Raw genomic sequence first — 11264 nt, forward strand, 5'->3', positions numbered from 1 at the left:
TAGGCAAACTTTTGTGCCTAGCTACACTAACAAGCAGATGTAAGAGTAGGCTAGGGACAAATAGGCAGACTCCATAACTTCCCATGTACCCTCTCTCAGGAAACTTGGAGGATGTTCCTCCTCAAACAGAGGGTGAAGGAAGGAAGATGAGAGCTAAGGATCCAAAAGAGAAAGGAGGTGCTCCAGGATGCTGGTGAAGGAACAACTAACTCATGCTGACAGCTGGGTCACAGGCCCAAGAACAAGCAGCCTGGGGCAGGCAGAGAGCTGGCACAGTGGGGGCTCTGGGAAAAGATGAAACTGAGAAGTCAGTTATGCAATGAATCTCAAGTATTGAGAGGTTCACACTTCAGTAGGAGAATCTAAGAATGAATTCATGAGACATGTATAGAAAACTAAGCAAACCAAAAAATAAGGCAATTATTAACTCCAGGCAAAACAAAAAGTTGTGCAAGAAAGCAAATATAACCCTAGGACACCTTGTTCTCTGCTGAGACCTGCAGTAATGAAGCTGTAATAATACCCACCACACTGGGATGATGCTGGGTCAGGAAACTGAGGCTAGTGATCCTGCTCTTCTCCCAGGACACCAGCCGGGGAAGACCTTAATGTAGAAAACCCAATAAAAAGCAGTAAAAGCATGTGTCGTTTTGTGGAAGATGGATTTTACACGCCCGAAGAAATAGCTAAGAGTTAAATTTGGAAACAGAGTTGGAGGCTGCATTGGTTATTTATTGTTGGTTAAAAAAAAAAATGCATTCCACTTTTAAAACGATATGTATATAACTTTGAAAAGATAAAAGTTGAAATGAAAACCTCAACATAAGCATGATTAAATGGAGCCATGATAGTATTGATATTTTTGCGTTCAGTTTAATCACGGGTACAATCTGGGGCGCCTGGGTGGCTCAGTCAGTTGGGCATCCGACCTCGGCTCAGGTCATGATCTCGCGGTCCGTGAGTTTGAGCCCCGCATCGGGCTCTGTGCTGACAGCTCAGAGCCTGGAGCCTGTTTCAGATTCTGTGTCTCCCTCTCTCTCTCTGACCTTCCCCCATTCATGCTCTGTCTCTCTCTGTCTCAAAAATGAATAAACGCTAAAAAAAAAAGTTAAAAAAAAAATCACGGGTACAATCTGTTATGCATTTGACACTCAAATTATTTTAAGGTGATAGCATTAGGATTTCCAACTGGACGTGTAAGTTATTTTAGATTTGTTATTTAAGATGGAAGATGTAAGAATTTGGATAACTTTGTAGAGTATTGGGGTGTTTAAGACAACTTGAGATTCACCATGTTTGTACATTTAATTTATTTGAGACACCTTGGTAACTTGGTTTTGGTTTGGTTTTTGGTTAGGGCAATGTGGTAGGTGGAGAAAGGACACCTTCCCTCCAAGATGTCCGTGCTGTAACCCCAGAACCTGTGAATGTTACTTTATATGGCAAAAAGGATTTTGTAGGTATGATTAAGGAACCTTGCGGTAGGGAGATTATTCTGGATTATCCAGGTAGACCCAACCTAATTACATGAGGCTTTCCTGGCTGCAAAAAACCAGACAGACGGTTCATGAGAAAGACTTAACTAGTTGTTGCTGGCTTTGGAGATGGAAGATGGGTACGTGAGCCAAGGAATGTGGTGCCTGTGGAAGCTGACAATGACCTTCAGTTTCTTTCAGGGCAAGAAAATGGGGACCTTGGCCCTACCATTGCAAGGAAATGAATTCCTGCCCAGTGCCCACAGCTTGCACCATGCCTGACACCTGCAGACCCAAGCTGAAGGAACAGAAAATGGAAACCTAGGAAATGGCTCTAGGCTCCCCTAGAACTTCCAGAAAGGAACATAGCCTTGCTAACAGCTTGAGTTTAGTCTGGTGAGACCTGTACCAGACTTTTGACTTGCAGAACTATAATAAATTTGTGGTATTTTAAGCCACTAAGTTTGTGGTAAATTCTTATAGCAACGACAGAGAACTAATGCAACAGTGGGCTTTCCTGATTTGATACTAGAAATACTTAAAAAGGAATCTGAACGCACTAAATGTATACATGCGATTTAAAATGTTCAAGAATGTTTAACTCAATTTGAAGATGGAGGGGAGGCAGTCTGGGAGAAATGAGGCCAGGGCAATGAGGGGTGGGAAGGAGTTGAGGGGGAGAGACAGGGAATCAGGAGCTGACAGTCTCAGGACCTGGGAGGCAGCCGCCATGGGAAGAGGTGAGGGAGGTAACAAAGGGGGTAATGGGTTTGAGAGGAGGCACAGTGAAGAGCGGGTATCTGCCCGAGCCCAACCCGTCCAGGCCAGGGAATGGAAGAGAAAAGAGCCCTTTGGAGGGGTGTGCAGGGACCAGAGAGTATCTGCAGAGGGCTGGCAGATCCCTGTCTCAGAGCAGTGGAAAGTCTGAAGGGGGCTCCATGGTGGGTCTGCACTGGGCAGCGGTTGGAGGGCTGTGCAGAGGCCACATCAAACTATGAACTTGGGCTCCTGGAAACTTCTCTGTCAACTGCTTCTCCTGCCAGGTTGTGGCCCTGTCCTGTGCCCAGCACTGTGCCTGACGTCTGCAGGTGTGGTGCCACTGGCTTAATGTGGGGGTTCCTCACGTGGGTCTGTGGTTCCAACAGGGGGTGGAGCATTTCCCTGGCCAGACATCTGTCCAGAACACGGGTCCCCCACCCTCAGCACTGGGCTTCCCTGAGGGGCAGCCTCCCCCATGCTGAAGGTACAATCACTGGCCGGATATCCTGGGGTGGGGGGAGAGCTCTGGCCAGGAAATGGTGGACACGGGAAGGGATTCTGAGTTGTGGAAGCTGGCTAGGTGGGGGGGGATCCTGATCCTAAGGACATGTGGGACCTAACGACTCCCCTGACCCCCAACCTAGGCTCCTTCACCCCCTGATCGTCCCCCTGTAGCTCCAAAGCCACCACCTTCCCCACCCCACTCCAGGGCCTCCTTGGAAGCTGTAGAAGGCAGGTGTTTGGTCATCAGCCCCCAGCATGTAAGCAGAGGACAGCCCCTGGTCCTCTGAACCCTGGGCCAATGCTGAGCATCCCCATGCGGGCTGCCAGGGCTGGTCCCTAGGGGCTGGGGTTGGGAGGTCACGGCTGAGCTCCAAGGTACTTGAGGAAGGTGCTTTCCAGGAAGGCAGCCAGCTTGGTCCGGTCATCCTGCAGGGTGGGAGGAAGGCGTGGGGTGACAGAGGGGTGCAGACTCTGCTGTGCCCCCCTCCCAGCTGGCCGGGCTGGCCACACACCTCGTGAACGAAGCCGTAGTGTACCAGCTCGGCAGCAAGGTCCTGGGCACTGTCCGCTGAGGCAGGGACACAGGCAGGGGCGGGGCAGAGGCGTGAGGCCACCGCCTGTGCCCACACCCGCACTCATCCCTGCCCAGGGCCCCGCCCGCCCGGCTTACTTGGGAGCAGGTCGTAAGTGAGCTGCCGGTGCAGCCGGTCCTCCAACACCAGCAGCAGAGTGAGCTGGGGAGGCAGGAGGGCGCGGTTGGCTCCCAGAGTCCACCCCATCCCCCACTTCCCTTACCCTGTACCTCTGCGGGTCCCAGCGCCGGCCCTGCTCACATGCCAGCGGGCCTTGTCCTCACTTCTCTCCAGGTTGCATTGCATCTGGATCACCTGGGGATAGGGGCGGATCAAGGTCACCCTCAGAGGCTTGACCTCAGCACCGAGTACAAGGGCAGATGCCACCTTAGGGGGCCCAGAAGGAAGAGTAAGGACTGGAAACGGGGGTAAATCTCTAAGGAGAGCCTAGAAAGCACATCTCACGTCACATCACATCACATGAGTGGTCTGGCAAGTTAAGGAAAACTTCCAGAAGAGTAGACACCGAGTCTGGGCAATGAGGGAGAAACAGAGTCTTCACAGGCGGAGAGAACACCTCAATAAGGAGCCAGCTGGGACAGCAGTGGAGGAGAGGGGTCAGGAGGAACATGAAGGAGCAGACGCAGGGGGCGCCAGCAGGGCCAGGCCTCAGAGCACCTGGGAGTCATGCTGAGGACCCCCCACCATCTCTGTGGGCCGCTTTGGACGTTAGCACATGAATCCTGGCTGCACTGTGGAGGGAAGTGGGGGGGGGGGGGCGGGGGAGGCTTAGCAAGCCAAGGGCAGGGAAGCAGAGATGCCTAGGGGTGGATGAGATTCCCAGATGGAGGCTGCTTGGAACACAGCAAGGATGGGGCAGGGATGGGGGGCTGGCAGGCAGGGGGTAGGTGGGGGGGGGGGGAGGCAGGGAGCAAGGGGAGGGGACTTCAGGGGGCAAGGAGCCTCTGAAAAGGGGGTATCCTGGCTTGTCTCCTACCCCCAACAAAAGGGTCAGCTGGGACCTGGTCTCTGGTAGCCAGGAAGAGAGCTGAGCGGTGGGGGGGGGGGGGGGGGGGGGGGGGGGGGGGCCGCTCAAAGCGCCTGAAAAGGGACCCCTGTGGGCTGTGGACAGGCCTGAGGATGGGCACCATGCAGCAGGAGCAGGGGCTCACCTTTCTGGTCTCTGAGTCAAAAGGTTCCGGTGTCGGGGTCTTGGCCTTCTGGGTCTCCTCAGGCGGTGGGGCCAGCACTCGGGGAAGCCCCAGGGGTCGAGCAGCGGCAAAGTTCATCAGCGGGTAGATCCCATTCCTGGGGATACACTGGGGTGGCTGGGGGCCCAGGCCTGGTAGCCACCGGATCCCCAAACTTAAGACAGCTCTCACCTGACATCCTCCAGGAATTTGTCAAGCTCCAGGTAGGAGACCTCTGAGTACCTGGCATGGGGGGGACAACCACGTGAGGGCAGCCGGTCCGCCCCGCTGGGGGGTGGGGGGGTGGGGACAGGACTGGGGGAGGGGCCGGCCGAGAGCGGAGGCCTCTGGGCCACAGGCACGCACCGCCACTGCAGTGGGGGCCGGGGCGGCCGGGGAAGCTCCGCCAGGACTGCATTCAGGTCCACCGCCTTGGTCTTTTCCTCCACCGCGTTCTCAGGCATGAGGTCTGCAGGCCGCAGGAGCCGTCAGGGCAGCGCACCCCGGGCCCCAGGTCCCGCCAGGGCCCTTCTCGTGTCCCGCCCCCCCCCCCCCCCCCCCGGCCAGGCCCTTGGCGCGCCCCCAGCCTGCCTGCCCCTCACATTGGTGCTGGAGGAAGCAGTGAGCGGCCAGGAGCTTCAGGGAGTGCACTTCGAAGAGCACGCGGTGGAAGAGGAGGTTGTGGGCCGAGGGCCGCCGGCTGGGGTCCCGGGCCAGGCAGGAGAGGATGAACTCCTGGGGACGTGGAGGGGAAAGGCCGCAGCGGGTGGAGCCTCGGTGCTGTAGCTCCACAGGGTGAGGAGAGGAGGCCCCTGAAGTCCCCAGACCCCAAGGGTCCCGTCCTCCAGGCTCTTGCAGGTCAGTGTAGCCTAGCATAAACCCCCCTACCCACAGACCGCCCCTCTTTTGATTGCGTCCGTTCAGGCCCGACTCCAAAGATGACCTTCACAGCTCTCTACCCTACTGCACACATGTCCTCTGTCGCCTCCCATATCTATTCCGGGCCTACTTCTCACCAGCCTCATCTAGTCCCATCACTCCTTTTTTTTTTTTTTTTAAGTTTATTTACTTAATTTAAGAAAGATAGAGAACACACACACACACACACACACACACACACACGTGTGTGTGTGTGAGCAGGGGAGGCACAGAGAGAGAGAGAATCTCAAGCAGGCTCCACACTCAGTGAGGAGCCTGACTTGGGCTTGATCTCACAGACTGTGAGATCACGACGTGAGCCAAAACCAAGAGTCAGATGCTTAGCCGACTGAGCCACCCAGGCTCCCCAAGGCCCTATCACTTCTGACCCCAGAAGCCATGTGGTCAAGCACAATCTCTAGAGAGATTGTGGCTACAATTACATCCCCCTACAGCTCCCTACTCCCCTTCTCCCTACCCCGCCCCGCCCCCCCCCCCCCCCCCCCCCCACATAAGCTGGAGCCACATTCCCTCTACCTTGTTTCCTGGAGGCCTAAAGGCAGGGATGCGGGGTAGAACACTGGGTCTGCCACTTCTCCCAAAGCCTTGGGCAAAGTACTTGGCCTCTCTGAGCCTCTTTCTCATCTCCAAGACAGGCACAACGATGGTGCTCACACGAGGAGCATCCCTCTGGTCTCCCTTCCTTAGAATGCGCCTCAGAGCCTTAGGGCGGTGGGTAAGGGCCTCCTGCGGGCAGGCCTTTGGGCACCGGGGCTGGCATACCCCTCAGCGGCACCGGCCCGCTGCACCTCCAGGCCTGCTCGAAGCACCTTCCTGGTCCTACCTGGAGCACTGAGAGTCAGCCGGGAGGGGCAAGGCAAGGTGCTTACCCGCATGTTGGGGTCGCTGAGTGAGTGCCTGGCGCGAGTGATGGCCTCCTCTGTGACCCGGGTGTCTCCATTGGCTTGGATCTCCAGCACAGCCATCTGGGAGGCAGGGCCAGGTCAGGCGTGGAAAAGAGACAGCACAGGTAAGAAGCAGGGTGAGCTAGCTGGGAGGCCACAAGGCCACCGGGCTGGTACCTCCAGTGCACACATCCCAAAGGAGAAGATGTCCACGGCAGTGCCATCAGCCACCTCTGAAAGTGGGGGAGCAAGTCAGGCTGGGTGCGGCACACGAGGTGTTCGCGGGGCACGGCCGGGGCGCCTGGATTCTGGACTCACCGCCGTACTCTGGTGGGAAGAAGTGCAGGTTCCGTGGTTCCTCACGCTCCACACGGATAGGGCTCCGGAGATCATCTGGGAGCGCTGTGGAGACAGGCGAAGATGAGCAGGCTGGCCTCTCCATGCCCTCCATCCCCCCAGGGCCCCCACGCACCATTGGAGAAGATGCGGTGCCACACTGCACCCGCCACCGCAGGGAGAAAGAGCAGGCGTCAGTGTGGTGGGGCGCCGCGTGTCTTCTGCCCACAGCTTCCGGCAGCCCCCTCCTCCCCCTGCAGCCCCCCCCCCCCCCAGCCCCGCCAGCACCAGAGCCAATCTTGATGAGGCCATTGTGTTGTATGAAGATGGTATCGCTGGTCAGGTTCCCGTGGATGATGGGGGGGTTGCAGGCGTGTAGAAAGCTGCAGGGGGAAAGGAGAGCACGTGCGGTCAGGTCAGGGGTCACCGGGGGCCGTAGGCGTGTGGCGGGGTGAGCCCAGACCCTCACCTGAGCGCCGACAGGATCTGTGTGCACCAGCGCTTCCAGGCCTGGTGGCGGATGGACTCTGTCCGACCGGTGCGGGAGAGGCAGCTGGGCCTTTGGTGCCCACCCTGCACCCTCACCTCGCATCCCTGCCCTGGCCCCGGCCTGTTTAGGTCCCCGGAGCTGCCCCTCACCCACCTCCCCAGCGCAGCCCTGTCCCACTCCCCATACCCGGGCGTTCATGGCTTTGTGGTTTTTCTTGGTCTTCTTGAGGAATTGCTTGAGGCTGCCTGACGACACGTACTCGGTGATGAAGATGACCTGTGGGGCGGGCAGGCTCCGCCAACTGCGGGTGGATGGCTGCCACCGCCCCACCCCCACCCGGCCTGTGGCCACATCCCACCCCGTGGTGTGCCCGTGGTGTGCCCGTGACCGTGGCTCACCCGTGCCCGGGCTTCCGAGGCATCCAGCCAGTGTTTGTGCAGCTTGACAATGTTGGGGTGGTCTACCAGCGCCAGCTGCTCAAACATGGTCTGGATCTTCTCCTGGGAAGGGGGGTGCGGTCACGGGGTGGTGGGGGTGGGGGGGCCGCAGTCGCTCGAGGGGTGGGCAAGCCTCACCTCATGGGTTGCGAAAGCCTTCCTGTCCCCGAAGTGCAACTCATTCCACACCACCTCCACCCCCTCCTCAGTGTCCATGGCCAGGAAGGTGCTCTGGACCCCTGGCATGTTCCCCTGGTTCACCTGGCAGTGGGGGAAGGGCGTATGAGTGTGCTGATCTGTGTCAGGAGACGGAGTGGGGGCTTGGTCTCCGCCCACACCCTTGGAGGGGGAAGCTAGCTTGGGGTGCTGGCTCTGACCCCCTCTAGGGGAAGCCGCGGGACTGGAGGCGGGTTGGGCTCTACCAGCTAAGTGGTGGTATCCAGGGGCTGGGCCGAAGAGATTCGGAGCGAGGTTCGGGGGATTCAGGATGGTGTTGGGGGCGGGGGGTGGGGGGGGCGGCTGGTCTGGTCACAGAGGCACGGGGAAGTGGTCCCGGGAGGAGGCTGGACTTTAGGAAATTGGGAGGGTCGTCACCAGGGCGTGGGGACCAGACCAGACGGGTGCAAGGGCCGCCCAATTAGGGGGCTGTCTGCGCGAAGCCGCGGAGAGGTTTCTGGCCTCCCGGCTTGCCCAGCGGTCCCACGGCCCCGCCGTGGCCTCCCGGGCCCTCCGCCGGAGGTGGGGGATGACCACCCTACCCCCCCCCCCCGCTCCCCCCTCCCCGCTCCGCCGTGCCCACCTGCTCCCGCCGCTTCTGCCAGCGGCCGCAAGGGCTCTCCTCCAGGATGTCGCTCTCGTCCTCGCTCTCATCCTCCCGCTCCCGCTCCCGCTCCCGGCCCCGCCTCGGCGCCGGCTCCGGAGCCGCCATGGCTTGGCTGGCCCAGGCCGCCGCCCTCCGTGGGATCCGCGGCCCCGAGCCGCCGCCGCCGCCGCTCCCAGCCCGCCCTGGCCCAGAGCCCAGACGCCCAGGCGGGAGCAGAGCCGCCGACTGCCGCCGGGAGCCCGCGCCCTGCTCCGGGAATTGGGAGGCGCGGGCGCGCGGCCAGCCGGGGGTGGAACCCGCCCGCCCCTCCGGAGCCGCCTCCTGGGGCCGGAGCCCTAATGGAGATTCCTGGCGGAGGGCAGAGCCGGCGCTGGCCCCGCCCACCACCGGACAAGGCCACGCCCCGGCCACACCCCAGGCCCCATGAAGGTGAAGGTCCCGCCTCCGGCCTCCCCACCCACCCCGCCCCGCTACGGCCACGCCCCATCTGAGGCCGCAGGCCCCCAGGCCCCGCCCACCCCCAGGTAAGGCCGCGCCCTTTGGCCCCGCCCCACCCGAGGGGTCGCCCTGGGCAGAGACCCCACTCGCGAGCCCCTTCCCATGTGAGGCGCCCTCCCAGGCCGTAGCCCTGCCTAAGGCCCCGCCCCAAGGAGTCCGCCCGGGCTGAGGCCCAGCCTATCCGGACTAGAGCCCGCGCCCCGGGCGTCCAGCTCCGGTCGGGGTAAGACGCTCCTGCAGCAAGCCTCCGCTCTCAGAAGAGGCCACGCCGCCAGCCGGAGTCCAGCGAGCCGACCACAGGGGGTTCGGCGCCGGCCTGGAGCCGTGTACGTCGGGTCCTCCACGGGCGCTCCGTGACCTGCATGGACCGGGCCCGGGGCTCCGGGAAACGCCCCTGTGCAGCCCTTGGAGCCGCAGGTCCTTCCCGCACCACTTGCCCACCACCCTCGCGCGGCACCGCGGTTGTCTCCAGGCTTCCGTCCCAGGGTGGGCCCAGTGTGGGCCCAGTGTGGAGCGCGGCCCGGGGGCTGCTCCCCGAGGGTCTAGGAGAGGACCTGGGATGGGGCATCTGGAAGGCCAGCTCTCCTGGCGTGTCGCGCCTCCGCCAGGGAACACGTGGGAGGGCCACTGAAGTGATAAACACACCAGCAGGCTGACCGGGAGACTTTAATTCATGATCACAACCCGCCCCGCCCCGCCCCGCCCCCGCCCCCCCCCCCCCCCCATCCCGCCTGCCCTTCTGGGCTTGCCTTTCACTTGCTCGGTCACCTTCCCACACTCCAAAATGCCAATTTATTCTTTTCTCTTGCCGTTCTGCTGATGGCTCCCCTGGCACAGAGGAGCCCAGCGTGGGGAGCCCCTCCCTCCTCACATGCAGCGCCTTTCTCTCCAGGAGGCCCCCGGTGACACCCTCTGGCCATGTCAACAAGAGACAGGCTCTCGAATTCTTGTCCAAAGGCTCCCTTTACCCCGCACCTCCCCACTGCCTTCCCATGGTTTCACCCTGTCACAGCTGCTGATCCCTCACCCCAACTTCATCATTTCTTTCTAGAGAGAAAAGTGGTGCACGCACACACGTGCCTCCTCTCACACTCGAACCCCAACCTTGAACTCTTATTTCTGTGTATAGGCCTTCAGCCCCACTGGTGTATCAGAGTCAATAGGGACACTTCTCTTTTCCCCAGATGCTGCAGTGGATGACATCTGACTGCTTCCAATATCCCTGTGGCTGTCAGGCTTCTATGACCAGCTTTGCTCACCAAGACCACCCAGCAGCTTGCTCCCTGTGTCCCAGCTTCCCCCCCAGGACCCAGCAGTACTTTGAAAATGTCACTCACCCTCTCACTACTCCATATAATGAAGAAGGAGACCAGGGAGGACTGGCCCTTTGTCCCAACTGCACACCCTTTAATTAATGACTGAATTACCAAGCTCCTCAAGCAGTCTTTGAGTATGACCTAACTACAGTGTTCTTTTATTACTATTTCATTTTAGAGAGACAACGAGTGAGCACCAGTGGGGAGAGGGGGAGAGGGAAAGAGAGAGGAGAGATCTTTTTTTAATGTTTATTTTTGAGACACACAGAGAGAGAGAGAGTGGGGAGAGGGGCAGAAAGGGAGAGAGAGACTCCCCAGCAGGCTCTGAGCTGTCAGCATAGAGCCCAATGCAGGGCTCGAACCCACAGACTGCGAGATCATGACCTGAGCTAAAACTAAGTGTCGGACACTTAACCAACTGAGCCACCCAGGTGCCCTGAGATTCTTAAGCAGGCTCCATACTCAGCGTGGAGCCCAACATGGGGCTGAATCCCACGTCCCTGGGATCGTGACCTGCGGTAAAATCAAGAATCAGATGCTCAACCAACAGAGCTACCCACGCACCCATTAGCTGCAGCGTTTTAAGAGACTATTCTAAATGTAAGTCTATGTTACCCTACATTTGTGATGGTTATTTTCCTTGTTTAACTTATTTCTACAATTAAAACATCCACCACTCAAAACCCTGAAATCAGAGACCTTTCGTTAAACACAAACATTTCTTTGTAAATTATAAAGCACATAGTTACAAAACGTGCTAGTTACCAACCCACGAGGGGACATACCTAATAGAAGGGCCACGCCAAGAACATATTCAGGCTGAGCTTTATTGAGCACAGCAATGGGAAACACGGCCACCAAAGAGGGACCCGAAATAGCCACGAACCACTGAATTGAAAACAAAACTTGATGGGAAATGAGTTAATCCACAAGCAGGACATATCTTAAAAGTGGAAAGGAAAGGGGTACCGGGATGGCTCAGTGAGTGAAGCGTTTGACACTTGGTTTTGAGTCGGGTCATGATCTCACAGTTCATGGGTT

General features: G+C 58.9%; 1 protein-coding gene across 1 annotated transcript; it reads right to left on the reverse strand.

Moving 5' to 3' along the window:
• Positions 1 to 1057: 1057 nt before the first annotated feature.
• NRBP2 (nuclear receptor binding protein 2) lies at positions 1058 to 8569 on the reverse strand. Its single transcript, XM_042972622.1, has 18 exons — positions 8386 to 8569; positions 7725 to 7847; positions 7548 to 7649; positions 7336 to 7425; positions 7129 to 7169; positions 6948 to 7042; positions 6796 to 6819; positions 6642 to 6725; positions 6501 to 6556; positions 6309 to 6404; positions 5103 to 5235; positions 4867 to 4969; positions 4693 to 4743; positions 4483 to 4618; positions 3572 to 3625; positions 3409 to 3472; positions 3251 to 3306; positions 1058 to 3164 (listed from the first exon to the last, which is right to left on the reverse strand). Exons 1-18 carry the CDS (start codon positions 8512 to 8514, stop codon positions 3096 to 3098), a joined length of 1506 nt encoding a protein of 501 aa, XP_042828556.1. The 5' UTR covers positions 8515 to 8569; the 3' UTR covers positions 1058 to 3095.
• Between the last annotated feature and the right edge of the window lie 2695 nt (positions 8570 to 11264).

This window comes from Panthera tigris, chromosome F2 (genome assembly GCF_018350195.1).
Source record: "Panthera tigris isolate Pti1 chromosome F2, P.tigris_Pti1_mat1.1, whole genome shotgun sequence".
Lineage (NCBI taxonomy): Eukaryota > Metazoa > Chordata > Mammalia > Carnivora > Felidae > Panthera > Panthera tigris.